This window comes from Phacochoerus africanus, chromosome 6 (genome assembly GCF_016906955.1).
Source record: "Phacochoerus africanus isolate WHEZ1 chromosome 6, ROS_Pafr_v1, whole genome shotgun sequence".
Lineage (NCBI taxonomy): Eukaryota > Metazoa > Chordata > Mammalia > Artiodactyla > Suidae > Phacochoerus > Phacochoerus africanus.
In genome coordinates this window covers 50,750,301-50,775,212 of record NC_062549.1, presented here as the reverse complement: position 1 = coordinate 50,775,212, position 24,912 = coordinate 50,750,301, and the positions used below count along the sequence as shown (strand labels likewise).

General features: G+C 36.7%; 1 protein-coding gene across 4 annotated transcripts in view; it reads left to right on the top strand.

Moving 5' to 3' along the window:
• WWP1 (WW domain containing E3 ubiquitin protein ligase 1) overlaps positions 1–24,912 on the top strand; it is a 112,439-nt gene that overhangs the window by 41,570 nt on the left and 45,957 nt on the right. For 3 of the 4 annotated variants that reach the window (XM_047783655.1, XM_047783651.1, XM_047783652.1), the window contains 3 exons: positions 9,177–9,314; positions 9,409–9,475; positions 12,747–12,931. In XM_047783655.1, the coding sequence (XP_047639611.1) occupies positions 9,177–9,314; positions 9,409–9,475; positions 12,747–12,931 (390 nt within the window). The remainder of the gene's footprint in view (positions 1–9,176; positions 9,315–9,408; positions 9,476–12,746; positions 12,932–24,912) is intronic. The other variant, XM_047783653.1, reaches the window with a different exon arrangement.

Here is a 24,912-nt window from a genome sequence, read left to right as displayed (position 1 = left end):
TATATAGAAATATTTCTAATCCTGACTAGAGAGTTCATTGCTCTTATCAAATTCTCAGAATATTGTGTGATCCAAAGAATATTAGAATCTGTAGTTCTAGTTTATGGATTAACTGATCTCTTGTTATTTGCTATTTAGGCAGTTTCAAATAGTTCATTCAAACCAATACTACTGTAAATCTTTATGTTCATCTTATTTCCTTAGAAATTTTCTTATTTCTAAAAGATGTATTAGGTTAAGAATTAAAAAGCTGATTTTTAAACTAAATCAATTTTTTATAAGTGTTTTGTTTTTTAGTTTTGTTTTTTTTTTGTTTTTTATGCTTTTTAGGGCTATATCTGCAGCATATAGAGGTTCCCCAGCTAGGGGTGTAATTGGAGCTGCAGCTGCTGGCCTATGCCACAGCCATAGCAACTCAGGATCCCAGCTGCATTTGCAACCTACACCACCACAACTCATGGCAACACTGGATCCTTAGCCCACTGTGTGAAGCTAGGGATAGAACCCACATCCTCATTGATACTAGTTTGGTTCATTGCTGCTGAGCCACAACAGGAACTCCTGTTTTGTTTTTAACAAAAAAAATTCCACATATAACTGAAAAATCTGTTTTTGGTGTAATTTTTGGCCATAAGAAGGTATGAGTCAAGAAAATGTAAAAGCCATACTAATTTTTATGTACTGATTTTTTTTTTTTAATTTTCTCTTAGGAATTGAAAGTTTAATTCTTTGCTTTGTCATGGCTTTTGGTCATTCATTTCATCTTGGTTACAGAAATAAATAGTAGGTCTTAAAAGCGTGTAATACCTTGTCGGGTCTGATGGGACTGGATTTTTTACTTTTTTCTGGGCTCTATGGCATTATTTCTGTAAAAATATAATAACTCAGTTAACCTATGTTATTTCAGAATTGAATATTTGGTTTCACCTGTTTATCTGCTATTTCTGCCCTGGATTAAGCATATGCATGGGGCCTCTTTTAGTACAATTATCATTTCTCATACTCTCACAACCCAGAGGTGATAATTGCTAATATTTTGATGAATTTTGTCTACATGTATATTTATATAATAATTGGAATCATATTCTGCTTTTTTCTCTTAATGTTCTATCATATGCCTTTCCCTGTATATTTTGGTGGTATTCTTTGAAAGCTAATTTTAGTAGTTTCATAATGTTTTAGCGCTTACTGTGTTTTTTAAACCATCCTCCTACTGTTGCCATTTAGATTGTTTCCAATTCTGTTGTATTAGATTGTGCTGAACCTTCATATGAAGATTATAATTGCTTTCTATACAAAGATTATAATATTTATCTGCCAAAGCAATCTTGTAGGAAGATTGTAATACTTGGAAATGAAACTCTTATAAATTGTATAAACTTAAAGTTATTGCTTATGATTTAATTGAGCAGAATATGCTCTGTGGAAAAATAAAGTTTTATAAACATTCACATATAGCTGAAGTGAGTGGCTTCAGAAATTGTAGCTGTAGCAGCATCCTGTATACTCTAGGCATTATTTCAACTTGTATCTTCACAAGGTCTTCCCTGTGTGTGTTTCTGTGTCCAAATTTCCTCTTCTTAAAAGGACACTTGTCATACTGGATTAGGGCCACTTAATTACTTTTTTTTTTGTCTTTTGTCTTTTTAGGGCCACACCCACGGCATATGGAAGTTCCCAGGCTAGGGGTCGAATCAGAGCTGTAGCCACCAGCATACACCACAGCCACAGCAATGTGGGATCCCAGCTGTGTCTGTGACCTACACCACAGCTCACGGCAATGCTGGATTGCTGACCCACTGAGCAAGGCCGGGGATCAAACCCTCATCTTCATAGATGCTAGTCAGGTTTGCCAGCCGCAGAGCCACAACTGGAACACCTTAATTACCTTTTTAAAGATCCTGTTTCCAAATATAGACAGCTTCTGGGGTCCCAGAGGTTAGGACTTGAAATGTATGACAGTGGGATAGGTGTGAGGTGGTGGGGGGAATACAATTCAGCCTACAACAAAAGGAAAGTAAATTAATTTCAAGACATTAAATCCATGATGATAGAATCATAGTACTTTAAAGGCAGAAGAAACCTTTGAGCATAGATCCCAGGCACTCATTGAGTAAATAACTTAATCTAAATGACTTGCTGAAGAACAGAAGTAATTACAGAGTTTTGGCTAGAGCACAGGTTTTCTTATTCTTAGTTGCTTAATATTGAGTAAAAGTAATAGAAAATTAATATGGTTCTAAAAATACACTCATACTTGGTAAAATCCTTGGGGGCCTTTGATTCAGCCTCTTGGCTTGGCAGTTGGACATTGTCTGTCTTCAAATTTATGAGGCTAATTCTTCGTATACTAAGAGGCCTTGACATTTTCTTCTCATAAATTCATGTTTTTATGTATTGCTTATCCTGATATTTTAGGGTAAGAGCAGAGGATTAATTCATTTGAATAGGTATTTCTTCTGTATTTGAGGACATTTACTTATTTAGCTTTCATGGTGAAATATGAGTTGTTACCAGCCATCCATCGCCTTAAATAAAGCCCACACCTAAACTAACATGAAACCATTTTATTATCCCAGTAAAAATCCAACTGCAGCTTACTAGAGAAATGCTTTCACTTTTTCATAAATAAATCCTAGTGATTCTGCAAGTCCTTAGCCTTCATTTGTTTCCTGTAATAAGCCTAGTTGGATGGCATCAAAACCCATGTAGTCCTCTAATACATTGTCTCAGAATGTTGTGGATTTAAGCCTTCATTTGTACCTCAACCTTTAGTTATGTGTTCAGATCACTTGAACACCATTCTAAATTATGGAAATTATTTAATTGGCTCTGCAGAGATATGTGCTGTCTTTGGCTCTTTTTCTTTATGTCACTAGCTCTAGATAGTGTTATCTGAAGTCTTCCTCTCAAATCTACTGTTCTAAAATTGCAGAGGAAAAATCCCTCTATTGTTAAAGATAAACAAAACCAGACACTAACTAAAGTGATAACCACAGATTTTAATCAGTAATATACTCTTGCAATAAGGAAGAGGGTCCAGGTTGGTCTGATCTCAAAACTTAAATTATACAGAGGTAACTGGGCCTTTCAAAGGGAGATCAAGGGAATAGAGGGGGGTGAATGGAAGCCAGATAAATCAGGCCAGGGTCGATCAGTGTAAATGCAAGTAGGCCAGCTTCTCTGTTGGTTTAGAATTCTGTTCTCCTGCAGAGACTGAGACCAAGGCCCTGTCCTTCCTGATAATATTTTGGAGGAACGGCTTTCAGGTCCTTGACACTCCTGAGTAGAAGACACATGTACATCTCAGAGGGAAAGAGGAAGGATCCACCATTAATAATCCACCCTTTTTAATAAATGCTCTTAGAAATGGTGGTTGGGGACATATCAGTGATGTTGTAACAACCAGCAAATTCTTTCAGGGTAGACTAGGGTCATCCTTGAATTGTTAGAACTATATTAGTGTTTACTAAAGTCTCTTAATATTGGAAGGAGTGGGGTAGATGAAATCTTCTGTGCTGAGAGTTTGCAGTTTTTATTTATTTATTTTTGTCTTTTTTAGGGCCACATCTACAGCATATGGAGGTTCCCAGGTTAGGGGTCTAATCAGAGCTCTAGCAGCCGGCCTACACCATAGTGAGAGCAACGTGGGATCCAAGCTGCATCTGTGACCTACACTCACGGAAACTCCAGATCATTAACCCACTGAGCAAGGCCAGGGATGGAACCCACAACTTCATGGTTCCTAGTTGGATTCATTTCTGCTGTTCCATGACGGGAACTCCAGTTTGCAGATTTTAAGGCCAAGTTTGAGGCCTAGTTGAGAAAGATGCCTGAGAGGAGCCTGACTAGAGTTTGGTCAAGGAAAAGATCTTTTTCATTGTATTCTTGGTGAAAAGTGTAAAGGTAGTGCAGCTAATTCCATGGTTGGCATGAATACAGAACTTTATATTTCAGTTTTGAAACTGACAGAGTCGCTTTAGACACTCCAAAGAGGAGTCACATGGCTGTCTTTCAAACACTGGAAATTACACTGAGGATTTTTCTTTTTTTTTTTTTTTTGATGTTGGTAGCTTTTGTCAAAAAATGTATTTTGCAATCCATTAAGATCAAATTGAATTATGTCAAAAATGATTTACAGTGAAAAATTATCTCTTTAAATCACATGGTAGGGAAACACAGTAGTGAAATGTGTCATTTATGATAGAAGACAGAGCATAGTCAAATAATATTAGAAATTTTGCTTTTGGTCTTGTTTACTTAGCTAATACGAGTTATTTGTTTAGTTTATTACTAAGTCTTAAGTTCTCTTTTTACAATTCACTTAGTATCAGCACAAACTAAGATATTTTAAAGCCAAGTTTTGAACAAATAATATTTTCAGAACTGGTGGTATAAATGCAGTTCTATCTTTAGAAAGGTTTTTAGCATTGAAATTATTAGGGCAGAGAGAATGACCAGGTTTAAGCCTCTAGCTATGCATAGCTGTCTAGTAGCCTTCCTACAAAGTTATACTGATTTGTACACAAAATGTAGCATATGAGAGTGCCAATTTGGAAATATTTGCCACACTAGTAGATAAATATTTTTCTTAACAAAATATTTCTTTAATTATTAATAACATCAGATATTGATTGTATTTATCATTTGTGATTTTCTATAATCTGTACATTTTTAAAAATTAGGTTGTTCCTTTTTTCCCCTCACTGATTTATAAAAGCACTTACTATTTTTTCCCAGTTAATCATTTCCCTCTTTATTTTTTTATCCTGTTTTGATTTATAGAAGTATAACATTATTTCAGTCATTACAGTTTATTCATTTTTCATTGTTATTATTCTCAAAGAATCCTTTCCAGTCTTTAGTTATCTAATTTTCACCCACATTTATTACTTTATTTTTACTTTAATTTCTTATATAAATTCTGAAATTTATTTTGTTGCATGACAGGAAGTGGGAACTTTGTGAGTTATTACGTATTGACTCATGATGTAATGGAAAGACTTAAGATTCAGAAAACCCGGTTTTTCTTGGGACTGTTACTCACAAGCATTTGTAACCTAATGCACTTGTTGCTTTCTAAATTTCTGTTACAAGCATATCTGTGTGCATGTTGGCCAGCCTCCACAGTGGCCCTTATGCATCCCTACCTTTTGCTGTTTCATACATTTGTGAATTCCCTTCCCACATTGAAGCTTAGATGGCCCGTGTTACAGGTAGGATATGCAGAAGTGATGGTGTATGACCTCTAAGACTTGCTCAGTGAAGGTACTTCAACATTTGCCCTGGAAGCTTGGAAACCAGTCACCATTGTGAAGACTTGACAAGCCGTGCAGGGCTCAGGTGGAGAGGAACTGAGGCTTGTTCTCAGCAGAGAGCACCTGCTTGTCAGCTGTGTGTAAGAGCTACCTTTTAGGCAGATTTCCCACCCCTCCCAAATTCCTGGCCAACAGAAACCATGACCAATAAGGAGTGGTTATTGTTATTTTAAGTGACTAAATTTTAGGATAGTATGTTACTTAGCAATAGATAATACAGTGTGCAAGCAGTGTTTAAAAATAGCTTCAGAATGCAATTCTGAGCTAAATCTAATTTTGTAAAGTGCCATGAAAACCAAGATTTTTGAAGATCTTTTGTTTTTTTTGTAGGGACAGAATATGTTTTTAACAAGTCCACGAAGAAAGGATAAATTATCTAGTCATATATGTAGCTTCTTAGAGACTCAGGTTCAGATTGTTCTGTGGTCCAATTAAAACTACGGGGGAATGTCTAGGAGGTAGAGAAAAATCAGCTGCTGCCTTGTAAGCTTCCTGAGGATAACCCTATCTTTATTTTAAATGTTAAGTACCTTCCTTCTGTCAGAGACTGAGAATACATCACTGAATTAGATGAGCAGGATCTCTACTCTGTTGGAGGCTTCAGTTTAGTTGGGAAGGTGGACCCTCCTCCCCCCAAATTCTGGTGTAAGTCCATTGAAGGAAATCAGTGAAGTAGAGATAGAAAAGAGGTCTACTTTAGGTTGCTCAGACTTTATCCTACTTTACCAGAGTACAGTATCTGGCACAGATTAGGCATTCACATATTGAATGGATGAATATGTCTGCTTATACTGAAATAGAATAATACCCTCATATTCTGCCTCCTCACACCCTTCCACACACAGATGATAATTATTTATGTGATAGTCCTCCCAGTTGTATGACTCAGAAATGTTATATCCCAGTCTTCCATGTTTAAGATTGTGAAAGGCTAGAGGTTATAAATAACCTTCCATTGCAGAAAAATTAGGTCCTGGATGGGACAAGTTTTTGTGGCATTGATGATTTTGCGAAGAGATAAGGATGGTCTCCAAAGGCTTCCCTTCTTCCAAAAAAAAAAAGTAAAACCTCATGAACAGAATAGAATAGTGGCTGGTACTAAGCTCAATTTTCAGGATACTGAGCTTTTGGCTGACAGCCAGAGAGGGGAGCTGAGCTTGGACTTCTGTAGTCTAGACTACAGAATTAGAAATAGACCCTGCCCATACTAAAGCCTTAGTTTATTAACCCTGAGGTTATTATCAGAGAGTGAAGTTGTCATCAAAGGTTATTACAAATTTTAAGAAGCTACCCATGAGCAGAGGTTGGTTGGCAAACATTTTCTACAAAGGGCCAAGTGGTAAATATTTAGGCTTTGCAGACCATACTATCTCTATTGCACCAGCTCTTCATGTCTTCCGTTGTAGTGGGAAAGTAGCCATAGAAAGTATGTAAATGAATGACCATGGCTGTGTTCAAATAAAACCTTATTTACAAAAACTGGTTACGAGCTAGATTTGACCTATGGTCTATATAGTTTGCTGACCCCTGGAATAGAAGGTGGAGTAAAGAATAATGGCTATATGTTTTTGAACACTGATGAAAAATAAATCCATGGATTCATAATACCTGAAGCAAGATGATTAAAAAAAAGTTATGCCTTCATCAGAGTGAAATGCATGATATCAAAGACAAAAAAGTAGCTATAGAGAAAAACAGATCTTTTGCAAAGATTTATAAATTAGATGTGCATAGTTAGCAGTTATAGTAGAGAAGATAGTGGAAAAATATCTTTAAAGAGTTGAAAGAACCGTTATCAGTGTAAAGTTACGTGCCCAACAGATCTTTCAAGGATGGGAATCCAGACATTTACAGGTAAAAAAATGAGAGAATTTACCATGAAGAGACCCACTCTAAAGGGATTTTGAAAGGCTATTCTTATTCTTAATTAATTCTTATTCTACTCAAACAGCTAAATATTGTAAGAACAAATGCTAAACCTCCAAATTTCAGATACTTTTTTTTTTGCCTTTTTGGGGGCTGCACCCACAGCATATGGAAGTTCCCAGGCTAGGGGTCAAATCAGAGTTGTAGCTGCTGGCTTGTACCTCCAGCCACAGTTAACACCAGATCCAAGCCACGTTTGCGACTTGCACCATAGCTCACTGCAACGTCGGATCCTTAACCCACTGAGTGAGGTCAGGGATCAAACCCTCTTCCTCATGGATACTAGTCGGGTTCGTTACCACTGAGCCACAATGGGAACTCCCCTGATACTTTGAATAGAGAAGGTGACAGAAATGAAATAGAATAGTGGTCAGTATATATTGTTAGCATCTAAAGCTAAAATTCATGCTTTAGTAGGATTTTTTTTTTGTACTTTGATATTTCCTCTAGTTTCTGTAACTGCTTTTATTAATGTTGATTTTGTGAGTGGGAATGAGGTTTATGGTAGTGCAGATGGCTGTGGTAAGTATTCTACAAGGTTTTCTTTATTACATAGTTCTTAAATTTTTTGCAAAGGATTGCTGTCTAGCAATTAATGGTTCCATGCTTTTTTGTCATTTCTGTGCTTGCATAATTAGTATGTTTATGTTAGATATTTGGTAAATGGAGCAAAATCCCAACTTTATTAAATATAGGAAAGACCAAAGTCAAGGACATAATCTGAAAAGAAGTATGTTCCATGATTTTATTTTAATTTAATTTAATTTTATTTTATTTTTGTCTTTTTGCCTTTTCTAGGGCTGCACCCTTGGCACATGGAGGTTCCCAGGCTAGGGGTCGAATTGGAGCTGTAGCCGCCGGCCTGCGCCAGGGCCACAGCAACGCAGGATCCGAGCCGAGTCTGTAACCTACACCACAGCTCACGGCAATGCCAGATCCTTAACCCACTGAGCAAGGCCGCGGATCGAACCCGCAACCTCATGGTTCCTAGTCGGATTCGTCAACCACTGAGCCACGATGGGAACTCTCCGTTCCATGATTTTAGAAGTGAACGTCAGATTGAAATATTTGGCCTCTTTTTGGATAATAAAGGAGTCACTAATAACTTTTGATATTATATATATATATATTCTGTAGGATAGAAGAAGTTGAAGCAGAGTGACTTAAAGTAAGAATAAGTATCGTTTTTCTTTTTTTAATTCTTAAATTATTTTTATTTTTTCCGTTATAGTTGGTTTATAGTGTGTCAATTTTCTGCTGTACAGCAAAGTGACCCAGTCACAAAGACATATGTACTTTCTTCTTCTCACATTATCCTCTATCATGCAAGAGTAGATATCTTAATAATAGGGAGAACTCTTTGGCCCTTACATGAAAAAGAAATAATAAACTATTACCATTTACTGAGTGCTTAACTGTGTGTCAGATGTGGTACCAAGAATTTTCCATATGGTTTTTCATTTGGTCATTATGACAGTCTCTTCAGTTTGATGCTCTTGTTGTCTCTGTTTTGTAATGAAGAAACTGAGGCTTTAAGTAGTTTAACTACCTAATTAAAGTACAGCTAGAATTAGGAACCAAACCCCCTGATTCTCCTGCAAAAATTTTCCCTCAACCATAAGTCTAATGTGGTACCTTGGACCAAAGAATAAGTTCAGGCATTTGTTGAACATACTGCTATTCATTTGTTCTCTGAGATTTTAAACTGTGCAAAGGAGGAATTAAAGATGATATTGAAAGTATGTGGTAGAGGAATTGGAGTTATTCAACTAGATATGAAAGTGACCCTGTTGTAGTATAGAAGGTTCTACTGATAAAAACACAAATCCTTCCACATGTAGCCATCAAACACTGAATTTACATAATTTTGATTTCTAAAATACCTCTCTGTATGTAACAAAACCTTTTACCTTTTTTTTTTTTTTTCCTTAGTGGAAAGAGTGAAAGAACAATTAAAACTTTCCTTGGAAACCAAGAACGGTGTAGTGCAAACTGGTGAATTAACAGTAGTGCTTGATGGACTGGTGATTGACCAAGAAAATATAACAAACCGCAACTCATCTCCAACCAGTAAGCTCACTCTATGTGCATTTAAAATTTGAGGGGAAAAAAAAACCCAGCAAGAAGTATATAAAACCTAGTTTCTCTCTTTTTTGTCATTCAGTAGAAATACAGCAAAATGGTGATGCCTTACGTGAAAATGGAGAGCCTTCAGCAAGGACAACCACCAGGTAGAATGTTTTATCTTAGTATTCGTGGCAAAGTAATCTAAGATTTCCCATGTTAGAGGTTTAAACTATAACCCTAGTTTAGAGTTTGCCATAGAATTTAAAAGCTTTTTATCTAGGCATGCTATTTGGTTGAATTCCTTTCAAAGTAGTTTTTTCTTTTTTTTAAAACAACTTCATTGAGATGTAATATATATATTTAAGGATGAAGCATATATTGCAATGGTTTTTAATCTGAGTTGTGTGACCATCACCACTGTCTAATTCTCATCACCCTCAAAAAGAGGGTACCCATGAGCAATCACTCTCCATTCTTCTCTCCTCCCAGCTCCTGGCAGCCACTAAGCTTTCTGTCTCAATGGATTTGCTTGATCTGCCATTTCCTGTAAATGGTATCATGTAATACTTGACCTTCTGTTACTGGCTGCTTTTTCTTAGCATAAGGTTCATTTGTCAGTACTTTTCTTTTTCGAAATGACTTTTTAAAATCTGTATTTAGGCATATTGTATCACAGTAAATAGAATCAGATTATGTGGAAAGATGGTTATATTATTGCTGTCTGAATTGGCAGCTTCCTGTAATCACTAGAAGGTAGATTTTGCAAAGATTGTGGTATCCTCTCAGAGATCATCCTGCCATCTCAACAACTCTCATACATTCACATTTGATGGTGATTGATAGACTCTTTCTTTCTTCCTCTTTTCTCTTTCTTTCTTTCTTTCTTTCTTTCTTTCTTTCTTTCTTTCTTTCTTTCTTTCTTTCTTTCTTTCTTTCTCTCTCTCTCTCTCTCTCTCTCTCTCTCTCTCTCTCTCTCTCTTTCTTTCCAACCTTCCTTTCCTTCTTCCCTTCCTTCCTTCCTTTCTTTTCTTTCCTTTTTGTTTATGGCCTTATCTGTGGCATATGGAAGTTCCTGGGCCAGGGATTGAATCTGCTGCAGCTGCAACCTATGTCACATCTGCAACAGTGCCAGATCCTTTAACCCACTGTGCTAGGCCAGGGATCAAACCTGCACCTCAGCAGTGACTCAAGCAACCACAGTCCGATTATTAACCCATTGAGCCACAGTGGGAACTCCAGCAGAGACTTTCTGTTTGAAATCATTTAAATTAGAATGAAAGCATGTAATAGGTCAAATGTAATGAAATGAACACCTGAAAATATGAAAACATATTGCCGTGAAATTGACTTACTCCTTTTGAAAAAGCATGCTGATATATGTATGACAAAGTGTGACTTCGATTAATCTATAAAGGTACTAATATCATTACTCCTAAATTACTATTAAATAATTTTCATAGAGCACTTGAATAGATAAGTATTTCTTCTGAATATATATTTGGCTTAAATAAATATATTTATTTAGTGTCCATATTATAATTTACATTGAGAAAATTAACTGAAACAGTACAACAATTTGGTAGATTAAAATATATTAGCCTGTGTGTGTGTGTGCATGTATATATATATTTGTTTTTATGAGTTTTGAAATACAATTTTAGTTAAGTAAAGGGGCTTGAATCACTACCAACCTAAAACCTAAAATGTATTACATAGTAACACATTTGGAATCAAAGGTTAGTTTTACAAGACCAGGAGAATTTTTGTTGGGTTCTTTTACTTGGATTCGGGGATCACTGGTCCTTGCTGGGTGGCTTGGGGAAGGATGTACAAATCAGAATCACTTGGGAGCTTTTTTCAGACTTTACCTGCCTAAAGTTCCTGAATACATCTCATTCCAAATATATAGGTGATGAGGGAAAAGAGAGTGGCATTCATTCATTTGTTCATATTGAGTGCCTGTTTGATGCCAGACACTAGTCCAAGCACTGAGGATGCTGGTCCTATTCCTGTGACATTTTCCTTCTGATGGGATAGAGGTAGATGGTAAACAAGTGAAGAAATAAATCAGCTAATTGGAAGTAGCAATAAGAACTATCAAGTCATTGAAACACAGGACAGAGCGACAGGAACGGAAAAGAGCTTGTTTGAAATAGAAATGTCAAGGCGTCATCAATGAGAAAGTGCAATTCGAGCTAAAATTAAAAGGCCAAAAATATATCATTCATGCAGAGTTTTGAGGGATGAGCATTCCGGCAGAGGAAATAGCAAGAGAATAGACCCAGAGTTTATTTCTAGTCAGTTTATGCTCTGCAGATTTTTCTATCTCTATAATGTAACATTTAATCTTTTTTTGATACTCAGGTAGGTCATTATAATTTTACTCCCTGTATGTAATAACTTGTAATAAACATTTGAAGGATTTTTAGCATGTTTTTCATATACAGTAAACTTGATATACTGTCTGCTGCAAGGTGAACAAGAGGTGAATAAGAGGGAGCTTGGAGAGAAATAGATCAGAGAGAGAGAGAGAGAAGACTGAGATGTGATCTGATTTTTTTTTTTTTTTTTTTAATTAAGGCTGCTCTGTGGAGAACAGATGCAGGATGACCTCTGTATTTGGAAAAACTCTCCTGGTCCCTTACATGATACTGCCAAGTTCCCTTTCCGCTGCCAATAATATTTCAAATGTTTGACTTTGTAGTTGTGTATCTATTTTATTTATATTGCAGTTATGTATGCACTATAAATTCTTCTAACCCTGGGATATAATATTTGGCTTTTTCTGATCATCATATTTTCATTATTTTAGTGCTGGTTCTTAATAATTTGTAATCAAGATTTGAAGACTTGTACTTATTTTCCAGTATTCATAAAATTCCAATAATTTGGAATTGAATTGTATCAGTTTCATGGCCTTTTTGAAAATACTTTCAGAGCATTTTAAAATAAATATTTCAATGTACATTTATCTGACAGTGTGGATAAACTTAGAACTGAAAGTAATTTAAACTTTAATGTAATAAAAGTAATAAAAATGTAAAAAGCAAAAAATAAAATGTTAAAAGTAATCAAGGGGTTCCTGCTGTGGCATAATGAGTTAAGAATCCAACTGCAGTGGCTCAGGTTGTTGTAGGGGCCTGGGTTCAATCCTCAGGCTCAGTGCAGTGGGTTAAAGAATCTGGCATTGCTGCATCTGCAGCATAGGTTGTGGCTGTGGCTTGGATTCAGTCCCTGGCATGGGAACTCCCATATACCATGGGTGTAGCCATTAAAGTAATCAAAGAATATCTTTTAATCATTACTCTCTGTACCTGTCATTTTGCTTGAATGTGAAGAACTTGTTAAGTATTTCTTATGAAAATTCTGATGAAAAGTTATTTAATTTACTCAATTTATTAAAATAAGGCTTTTTTTTTTTTTTTTTTAATAAAGATTGGCTGCTGAAGGTACTAATGGAATAGATGACCATGTACCTGCAAACACTGTGGTACAAAACTCATGCTGTTCATACATAGTTAATGGAGACAACACACCTTCATCCCCGTCTCAGGTTGCTGCCAGACCCAAAAACACACCAGCTCCAAAACCACTCACATCTGAGCCTGCCAGTGATACTGGTAAGTGTGGCTACTTATGATACATTACTTAAATGTGCTTAAAACTGATTAAATTTTATGTACCTATACCTACACTTCTCTTATTGTACAGTCTTTCTTAATCTTCAGTTTTGTGATAGGAATGTAAAGATGCCTGAAATTTTTTCTAATAACATGAACGTTTCTAGATTATTTAGGAAGATATTCCAAAAATATATTCATTTAGAAATAACCTATTTCACTAAGCAAGTACTTATATGATAGCTAGAGTTTTAGGCTTTATGCCACACAAAAAAATACTATTTAATTCCTAATATAGAATGTATTTCTAAAAGAATATTTGGGAATTCATTGCTTTGTTAGTATAGAGGGGCTTTTTCAATATACAAATATTTATTTCTTGGCATTTATTTTTTAGAAATATTTATTTCTTAGTAGAGAAATGTACTGAACTAATACAGCTCTCAGAAACTTTTATATTTTCTAAAAGTATTAATTCTATTATAGAAAGACTGCCTAGGGAATAAGTTCTTCTATGAACTCAGCTGTAGAATTCATGTTTCATTTATTTTGTTTGAGTTTTATAAATTAACTCAGATTAATTTCTTAAAACTCAAATATCTTAGGACCTGATGAAGATTACTAGCATATGTCTTAGGCTAGAGTTGGAGTCCTGGTCTTTGATTCCAGAGCCTATATTCTTTCCTTTGTCTATTTATAGGAAAGTATTCAAAAGTAGAAACATGTAAAGAAGTAATTTAGAAATTAAATGAAAATAGATGGGTTTTATAGATAAGACTATTGTGTATTTATACATGGAACTGACATATGAATGATTTTTTTTAATTTTAATTTGTTTATTAATACTGTCCTTTTTAAAAAAAAACATGGACTTAAAGATCCTAGGTACCCACAATAAGTAGACTTTTTAGTCCTTAATTTCAGGTGTCTGGAAAATGAAGAGAAGATAAACACAGATAATCAGGGTGAAATTAGAGAGCCGAATGTATTTATTTTCTGATCCTGGTCTCCTTTCTAGTAAGAACGTTTGTTTCAGATTTATTAGCAAAGCAGAAAAGAAAACATCATCTTAAATTATTCAAAATTGTCTCTAAGTTAAGAATCAGACCAGTCAAAACAGCTACTATTCCTGATATTCCTTTTGTGGATCGATATGAAAAGGCACCATATTGTGAACATCCTCAGTAATTCCAAGAAAGTAAATGCAGCATTGAGTTACATAGTGCTCTGACTTCCATCATCTATCCTTAATTAAATATTAAAGTTTCAAAAAACAGTCTGGGAAAGTACCTTTAGGACAGACAAAATTAAATATCACATACAGAGAAACAGTTTATCTGAGTAACAGAGCTCCTCACAGTAAACAGAAATCCAGTGCTTTCTGTCTGTGGATTTTTAGGTTATCAGATATCGTATTTATCCATACCACAACGTGTGCGCACACACGCACACGCACACACACACTAGTTTTCCAGTTATAAAGATATTTACATTATCAAAGTGTAACTTTCTTGAGAACACACCAAAGAGGTTGAAAAAATGAAAATAACCTTTATGTGACTAGAGTTGATTTGTTACATGGGATTATCATTGGATTCAGAATGGTGGATCCAATTATATTTTTCTGGAAGTGATTAGTATTAGTACGGCTAGTACTTTAGGGTTAGTAATTAGTAGGTAGTAGGACTAATTATTAAGTTCACTCCTTATTAATGAGAAGTGTAATAATGTTGAATGCTCATTTCAGAAAGGCTTATGCCACCATTCTATTTCATTCTCGTCATCACCTTTCATCTAAAGTCTATGGAATTTGGGGGTTCCACTTGTGGCATAGCAGGTTAAGGATCTGGCATTGTCACTGCAGTAGCTCAGGTTGTTGCTATGGCACAGGTTTGATCCCTGGCCTGGGAACTTCCACATGCTGTGGTTACAGTCAAAAAGAAGAAAATAAATAAAGTGTATGGAGTTTGGGGATTTAGCTCTTCTTCCTAGAATATTTAGCTATTAGAGTTGGAGAAGGACTTACTGACTCCCCCCTTCATTGTAGAATCTCTTATTTATATTTTACAGCTTTTAAATACTTTATAGACTCTCTCTCCTGGGCACAGATTCACTTTCCACATTCTTCTTCTTATTTATCCTTTCCTAAAATTTCAAAGTGAAAATAAAACACACACATGAGGGACTAGAAATGAAGGCTCCATTGTAAATAATTCCCATGACATTCATAATAATTGCAAAGAAGCCTAAGAGTAACAGTTAACATTTGTGCTACATGTTTTACCCACTGTATATCCATTTACTGATTGAACTCTCACAAAAACTGAAATAGGTGCTGGTGTATTTTGTCTGGAAGTGACGGAGGCCCAGAGACACCCCAGACAGTAGAGGAGCTGAATTTGGCATCCAGCTTTATGGCTTTCAGCTCTGGTTTCCTGTTCATTTGGATGTGTGTGATTTTTATAGTGCCTTAACAGTTGTACTGTTCATCTTTTATACCATGATATGCTTCAAATAATATTCTTTTAATCAGCTTAGTGTTGTGTTTGCATGTTCTCTGATTATTGTTGGTGACATCAGACAGAACAACCCAACTGTCATCGTTCCATTGGCTGGTTTACAGAGGCTTCCGGAACCTGCTCTGTTGGTAGCAACCACTTAACCATTGTCTTATGTATGATTTGTCATTTCTTAGGAGGGGGATGAATTCAGGTATCTTTTCAAGGAATGGAGTAATCTCTTTTAAGGTGCTGGTATAGAAATGGTATTCTTTTTTTCTAGTCAAGATGTAAAAATCAGTTTTCATTGTTGGAGTGATATATTTTGGGTATTTTGTGTTGGAGTGTGTGTCTTTTGTGTATAATGTATTACATACTATAACATATTATTCTAACATACTAAAATCTTTAGAGCCAAAGGTTATAGTGGTAAACTCTTACAATGGCAGTATGACTAGGACTGAGTGGAAGGTTGTTATGATTTATCATGCTTAGTGTGAGTATTCCTTTGTTTTGCTGCAGAAATAATATTGGGTTTAATTAATAGTGTATAGCTAATACTGCTTCATATGAGTGTAATAGACAATGTAAGTGCCATACTGCCTTCCTAAATTCTGTTAAGTTATAAATTCCGGAACGTACTTGGCCCTGAGAGTTTCAGGTAAAGGATTGTGGGCCTCTGCTAAGGAGTTTAAGACAAATGATTTCTTTTACCAGAGACAGTATTGTACCTGAGGGCTTTTGGAGAGGTAGGTGTTTCTTCCACCCCCATTCTTCTGAGTCTTAGGAGGATGCATTTGATAAGTTTAGTTGGTAAATATTGGTACTTATTTTAAGGTAAAATGGAAGGCAGTCATGATTGAAAAGATTAGATTTGGCTTCTAACATGATTAGATTCAAATCTCAGTTCTGCCACTTAACACTTTAACCACATGACCTTAGACATTTATGTTCTCCATTTATAAGAGACTAGTAATAATGCCTTACAGATTTGTCTTAAAGGTTAGTGGGATAATAAATTTAAAACATCTACCATACTCCTAGGACAGTAGTATTTAAGAAAAGTATTCTTTTCTTTTTTTTTTTTCATTTTTTGAAGTTTTATTGACATAGTTAATTATTTCTGCTCTACAACAAAATGATTCAGTTATACATGTATACTCATCCATTCTCTTTCAGATTCTTTTTCCACACAGATTATCACAGAATATTGGGTAGAGTTCTCTGAGCTATTCAGCAGGTCTCCGTTGGTCAGTCATTCCACATAACTCATTGTGCATATGCCAATCCTAAACCCCAGTCCATTCCCCCCTGCACCACCTGCCCCCCTTTGGTAACCATAAATTTGTTTTCAAAGTCTGTGAGTCTGTTTCTGTTCTGCAAATGAGTTCATTGTATCTTTTTTTTAGATTCCACATATAAGTGATATCATATGATGTTTGGCTTTCACTGTCTGAATAACTTCACTTAGTATGATAATCTTTATGTCCATCCATGTTGCTGCAAATGGCATTCATTCTTTTTTTGTGGCTGAGTAATACTGCATTGTATGTATGTACCGTATTTTTATCCATTCCTTTGTCAATGGACATTTAGGTTGCTTCAGTGTAAATAATGCTGCAGTGAACGTTGGGGTGCATGTATCTTTTGGAATTATGGTTTTCTCTGGGTAGAGGCCCAGGAGTGGGATTGCTGAATCATATGATAGTTCTAATTTTAGTTTTTTGAGGAACCTCCATACTGTTTTCCATAGTGATTGTACCAATTTAGATTCCAACCAACAGTGTGAGAGGGTTCCCTTTTCTCCACACCCTCTCTAGCATTTGATTGTAGATTTTTTGATGATGGCCATTCTGGCTAGTGTAAGGTGGTACTACCTCATAGTAGTTTTGATTAGAACTTCTCCAGTAATTAGTGATGTTGAGCATCTTTTCATGTGTGCTTTGGCCAACTGAGTATCTTCTTTGGAGAAATATTTACTTAGATGTTTTGCCCATTTTTCAATTGGGTTGTTTGTTCTCTGTTGTTGAGTTATATGAATTGTTTGTATATTTTAGAGATTAATCCTTGTCATTTGCTTCATTTGCAAATATTTTCTCCTATTCTGTGGGTTGTCTTTTTGTTTTATGGTTTCATTTGCTGAGCAAAAACTTTTATGTTTAATTAAGTCCCGTTTGTTTATTTTTCTTTTTTCTTTCATTACTCTAGGAGGTGGATTCTGAGGAGACATTGCTGTGGTTTGTGTCAGAAAGTGTTTTGTAGTTTCTTGTCTTACATTTAGGTCTTTAATCCTTTTGGAGTTTGCTTTTGTGTATGGTGTTAGAAAGTGTTATAATTTCATTCTTTTGCATGTAGCTGTCCAGTTTTCCTAGCATTGCTTATTGAAGAAACTTCTTTTCTCCATCGTATATTCTTGCTTCTTTTGTCATAGATTTGTTGACCATAGGTGTGTGGGTTTATTTCTGGGATTTCAGTCCTGTTCCATTGATCTATATTTCTGTTTTTGTGCCAGTACCATACTGCTTTGATGACTCTAACTTTGTGATATAGTCTGAAGACAGGGTCCTGATTCCTCCACCTCCTAAAAGCTTTCTCAGGATTGCTTTGGCTATTCGAGGTCTTTCATGTTTCCAAACCAATTTAAAGTTTTTTGTTCTAGTTCTGTGAAAAATGCCATTGGTAATTTGATAGGAATTGCATTGAATCTGTAGATTGCCTTGGGTAGTATACTCATTTTGACCATGTTGATTCTTCCAATCCAAGAGCAGGGTATATCTTTCCATCTGTTTGTGTCATTTTGATTTCTTTCATCAGTGTCATAGTTTTCAGAATACAGATCTTTTTGTCTCTTTAGGTAGGTTAATTCTTAGGTATTTTATTCTTTTTGATGTGATGGTAAATGGGATTGTTTTCCTAATTTCTCTCTTCTGATCTTTGTTAGTATATAGAAATGCAATCAATTTCTGTGTATTAATTTTGTATCCTGCAGCTTTACCAAATTCATTGATGAGCTCTAACAGTTTTCTGGTAATGTCTTTTGGATTTTCTGTGTATAGTGTCATGTCATTTGTAAACAGTGATGGTTTTACTTCTTGCCTTCCAATTTGGATTCCTAAGAAAAGTATTAAATTTTCTTTCCCACTTTTTCCCCTACCCCTAGCTTCTAGTGGAAATGACTTTTTCTAGTGCATAATTATTGTTTTATTAATAAAATAAATCAGAACTTAGTATGGTTAATTTTCAGGTAGAACTGATTTCGTAAGTTTATTAGACTATTGCTTGTAGCTCTTTGTTTTGAAATACAGATTCACAGAAAGTTGCCAAGAAATATATAGGGAGGTCCCACTCTCCCTACACCAGCCTCCCCCAGTGTTAACATCCTGTGTAATTACAGTACAGTATCAAAATCCGGAAATTGACATTAGCAAAATCCACATTTCACCACTTCAACATGACGTGTGTGTGTGTGTGTGTTTCTGTGCAGTTTAATCATGTGCGGCTTGTCATAGGTAGCACTTTAATCCAGATAGATAACTGCACCATCTCCAAAGGCTCCCGTCCTCTCTACCTCCTTTAAAGCTATAACCATATTCAATTTGAATTGATTTTTAAAGAAATTTAGTGTAAAAGTTCCTGTTGTGGCTCAGCAAGTTATGAACCTGACTAGTATCCGTGAGAATGCAGGTTTGATCTCTGGCCTTGTTTCCATGATTTGTGCTATAGGTCTCAGATGCATCTTGGATCTTGCGTGGCTTGGCTGTGGTATAGGCCAGCAGCTGCAGCTCCAGTTCAACCCCTGGCCTGGGAACTTCCATAGGCCTCGTGTGGGGCTCTTAAAATACAAAAAAAAAAGAAACTTAGTATATATATTCAGGAAGTTTTTCATGTCATGCTTTTAAAAGGGAGTAAAAATGATACTGATACTCCAGTATTTCTACTTTTCCTGCTTTACTTGAATGAACTGTTAGAATGAACATAAATGCAGAGTGCCATGAGATGTACATACCATATTTTTTCATGGATAAGGAACCTGTGGTCCCTCCCTTCCTTACCCTTCTCTTTTGTCTTTTTTGTTAGTTTATTCATTCAGTCATCCTTATATCATTTGTAAACAGGTGTTTATTTGCAGCTCCTATAGACTGGATACTGCCTGGTAGCTGGGTACATATATATCAATCAGAATTTCTCAACTTCGGGAGATCCCATTGTGGCTCAGTGGTAATGAACCCGACTAATATCCGTGATGATGGAAGTTCCATCCATGACCCTTCTCACAGTGTTAATCCAGCATTGTCATGAGCTGTACTGTAGATTGCAGACATAGCTTGGATCTGGCCTTGCTGTGGCTGTGGTGTAGGCTGGCATTTGCACCTCTGATTCAACCCCTAGCCTGGTAATTTCCATATGCCTTGGCTGCGGCACTAAAAAAAAAAAAAAAAAAAAAATTTCTCAGCTTTGGCACTGTTGACACTTTGGGCCAGATAACTCTTTGTCATGGGTGGCTGTTCTTGTTTGTTTTAGGATTATAGCAGCATTCCTGTCCTGTACCCACTGAATGGCAGTAACATCTTCCCTTTTCCCTAGTCGTGACAACCAAATGCATCTCCAGATATTGCTAAATGTCTTTGGTGGGGTGGGGGACGAATTTGTCCCCAGGTGAGAACCACTGATATATATGTATATGTAATAGTTATCTCTCCAATCAAATACATGCTCCCAATACCCTCCTAAAAATTTCCCCTGTTATTAACATCTTGCATTGCTGTGGTACATTTGTTACAAATAATGAACCAGTATAAATGCATTATTAGTGAAAGTCCCTGGTTTACATCGAAGTTCCTTCTTGGTGTGTGTGTAGGTTCTGTGAGATTTGAGAAATGAACATTGCCATGTACCCACCATCGCAGTATCATACAGAATTGTTTCACCACTCTGAAAGTCCATCTCCTTCACCACACTGCTCTTTGTTGTCTCTGTAGTTTAGCCTTTTTCAGAATGTCATGTAGTTGGTATCACGCAGTATGTAGCAGTTGCACACTAGCTTCTTTCACTTAGAAATGTGCATTAGGGCTCCTCTGTGGGTTTTTTTGTTTGTTTGTTTTTTGTCTTTTTGCCATTTTTTGGGCTGCTCTCGCGGCATATGGAGGTTCCCAGGCTAGGGGTCTAATCGGAGATGTAGCTGCCAGCCTACGCCACAGCCACAGCAACTTGGGATCTGAGCCGCGTCTGCAACCTACACCACAGCTCACAGCAACGCCTGATCCTCAACCCACTGAGCAAGGCCAGGGATCGAACCTGCAACCTCATGGTTCCTAGTCAGATTTGTTAACCACTGAGCCACAACGGCAACTCCATCCTCTGTGTATTTTCATGGTGTGATATTTCATTTCTGTTTATTGATAAATAATGTTCCATTGTATGGATATACCCATAGTTTGTATATCCTACACCTATTGAAGCATCTTGATTGTTTTAGCAGTTAATAGTAAAGCTGATGTAAACATTCATTGTGCAATTTTTGGGGTGGACATAAGCTTTCAACTCAACTGAGTTGAGGACAGTGACTACGGAATTATTTGATTGATAAGAGTATGGTTATGTTTATAGGAAACTGCCAAAGTGTTATGCAAAGTGGCTGTATACTCTTTTGCATTACCACCAGCAGTGAATGAGAATTCTTACTTTGCATCCGTGTCAGTATTTACTTTTTTTTTTGTCTTTTTGTCTTTTGAGGGCCACATCCATGGCATATGGAGGTTCCCAGGCTAGGGGTCTAATCGGAGCTGTAGCTGCCAGCCTATGCCACAGCCACAGCAACGCCAGATCCGAGTTGCATCTTCGACCTACACCACAGCTCATGGCAATGCCGGATCCTTAACCCACTGATCGAGGCCAGGGATTGAACCCACAGCCTCATGGTTCTTAGATTCGTTTCCACTGCACCACAACGGGAACTCTAGTATTTGCATTTTGAGGAGAGTTTATTAATTTTTAAATTTTTTAACAACACTGAATATCCTCATCCAGAGATATCTTATGTTTCTTTCTCTATCCATTCTCTGTGTTTTAAAATGTCTCTTAGGAGTTCCCGTTGTGGCGCAGTGGAAATGTATCTGGCTAGGATCCATGAGGACACAGGTTTGATCCCTGGCCTCACGCAGTGAGTTAAGGATTTGGTGTTGCCATGAGCTGTGGCTGTGGCTCCGATCTGGCATTGATGTGACTGTGATGTCAGCCAGCAGCTGCAGCTCTAATTCGACCCCTAGCCTGGGAACCTCCATATGCTGTTGGTGCAGCCCTAAAAATAAAATAAAATAAAATGTCTCTTAGGAGTTGCCTGGTGACTCAGCAGATTAAGGATCCTGCACTGTCGCTACTGAGGGTCCGGTTACTGCTGTGGCACAGATTCATTCCCTGGCCCAGGAACTTCGGCATGTCATGGGCACAGCCAAAAATAAAAGGCAACAAAAATGAAAATAAATAAAATGTCTCACAGTAATGTTTTTTAGTTTTCTTCAGATAGGCCTTGAGTGTAATCTTGATGTTGAACTTGTGCTGAAATGGTCAAATTAATACTGATTCTAATGGTCAAATTAATACTGTTTTTCAGTTGAGTCTCTTGTGTGTTTGAAATAAACAGTCACTCTCTAAATGAACGTTACCATTTTATGTCCAGTATTATTCACTTCTTTCTTAAGGCATTGTCAGATATAATCGGCAGTTGAATTGGAGTGGTGATTGTGATCTTCCTTGTTTTGTTTTTGATGTTAATTTGTTCCTGATCTTGATAGAAGTTCTCCTGATGTTTTACTACTGATATTTCATGCTTATTGTAGGTTTCTGGTGGATGATCTAGATTATTTTTCTTGATTCCTCTTATCAACAGTTTTATCAAGATTTATCAAATGCATTTTTGGTTTGTATTGAAAATAACTATGTGGCTTTCATCTTTTAACCTGTTGCCATAGTTTCCTAAAACAATTTCTTGATATTGAACCATCTTTTAATTTATTCAGTTTCAGGTTTAGAGTTATAGTACCCTTGCAGAATAAATTAAGAAACTCCATTTCTTTGTCTCCAGCAGTGTACTGTAACACTTCAGGAAATGTGGGGATGATCTGTTCATTGAAGACTTCATAGAACTTTCTCCAGAAATCTAACTGAGCCTGGTGACTTTTGGAGGAATAGTATTAGGTCTTTCATCACATTTTCTGTTTCTACTTTGATTTTTTTCAATTTACCTTTCTCTTGAGTTGGTGTAGTTAATGTATTTTAGACTTACTGATAAAAAGTTATTCATGGTATTCTTAACACTATTCAAACTTTATTTTCCCTTATAAAACTTGAAAAGGTATATTTCATGGTTTTCTCCAGCTTGGCTGATAGGAAGTCATATAAAGCATTTGTTAAAAATACAGATTCCCAGGAGTTCCCGTCGTGGTGCAGTGGTTAACGAATCTGACTAGGAACCATGAGGTTTCGGGTTCAATCCCTGACCTTGCTCAGTGAGTTAAGGATCTGGCGTTGCCGTGAGCTGTAGTATGGGTCACAGACGAGGCTCGGATCCCTCGTTGCTGTGGCTCTGGCGTAGGCCAGCGGCTATAGCTCTGATTTGACCCCTAGCCTGGGAAACTCCATATGCTGTGGGAGCGGCCCAAGAAATGGCAAAAAGACAAAAAATACATATACATATATATATAGATAGATAGATATAGATATAGATTCCCAGACTCTTTCCTAGAGATTTCCCCTAGAGAGTCAGTAATTCTAGAATGAAAACTGAGATCTATATTTCTTAGAAGATCTCAAATGATTCTAATCAGGTAAGTTAGGAAATTCTGATCTACCATCTCCCCTTGGCTCTGGAACTGAATGCTAATTAAGCTCAAGTATTACTCTTTCCCAAATCCTTGGATACTTGTCATGTCAAATATTTGATTAATAGCAATTATTTTCATTGCTATTAATTTCCCTAAATCTGTGATTTCATTATTATTTTTTTGTTTAACTGAATAATTATTTAGTGTTTTGGTCTTTTTTTGTTTGTTTGTTTTGTCTTTTTTTGCCATTTCTTGGGCCACTCCCTCGGCATATGGAGATTCCCAGGCTAGGGGTCGAATCGGAGCTGTAGCCACCGGCCTATGCCAGAGCCACAGCAACGCGGGAGCTGAGCTGCATCTGCGACCTACACCACAGTTCACGGCAACGCCAGGTCCTTAACCCACTGAGCAAAGGCAGGGATCGAATCCGCAACCTCACCGTTCCTAGTCGGATTCGTTAACCACTGTGCCACCATGGGAACTCCTATTTAGTTTTTTTTAATCTTCTAAGCAAAATTGGCTGTTGATGGAAGAGAGCTATCATTTTTATGGACACATAAGCATTAATTTTCTTACCAGTAAAATGGGAATAATGCTGATATCTGCCTCATAGCATTGTTCTATTGAGTATTAAATAAGATAACCCTTAAAAAATGTTTAACAGATTCTGCCAGACTTTTAGTAAACTTTTCAATAAGTTATATTTTGTTTGGTTTATAGTTTTATTAAATTATAGTCAGAATTTGGCCTTCTGATAGTAGAATTGGGATTTTCCTTTGGTCCTTTACATATGAGTTTTTCTAAAAGTTCTTAGATTGTATGGATGGAGGATGGATGACTCAAAACTGCCTCTGTAACTTTGTAATTTACAGCCAGTGTATTAACTATTATTAAATCCTTCATATATGTAATTAATATTTCAACTGATGTTCTTTTCATCTGCATAGTTTTGAGAGAGATATATTCAGTTCTTCCTCTGTGATTTGTCTTTATTTAACATTTATTGTTTTTGTATGCCAGGCAGATTGTAACTGTTGAGAATATAGAAGTGAACAAGTCTGACGAAGTGTACCCTGAACTCAATAAAAAAGATATTTTAGGAGTTCCCGTCGTGGCGCAGTGGTTAACAAATCCGACTAGGAACCATGAGGTTGCGGGTTCGGTCCCTGCCCTTGCTCAGTGGGTTAAGGCTCCGGTGTTGCCGTGAGCTGTGGTGTAGGTTGCAGACGCGGCTCGGATCCCGCGTTGCTGTGGCTCTGGCATAGGCCGGTGGCTACAGCTCCGATTCGACCCCTAGCCTGGGAACCTCCATATGCCGCGGGAGCGGCCCAAGAAATGGCAAAAAGACAAAAAAAAAAAGATATTTTAAAAAATGTTTCATAATATGAGAAAGAAAACAGTCTAATACGTTGTCTGAGGTGAAGGTAGGGGAAATATAGCATTAAATGAGGCCTGTACTGCCTTTCTGAAGGTGTGGTTGAGCATGGGCTCTGCGTGTTAGAAGAAGCCAGTCATGAGCTGTTCTGAGGCCATGGGAACTGCAAGTGTGCATCCCTAAATAGGAAGGGGTTTGCTTTATTTAAGGAACAGAAAGAAGACCATATTGAGAAGCGAGGTGTGGCTGTGGAGCAGACTATGTAGAGTCTGTCATGGGTCATGGGAA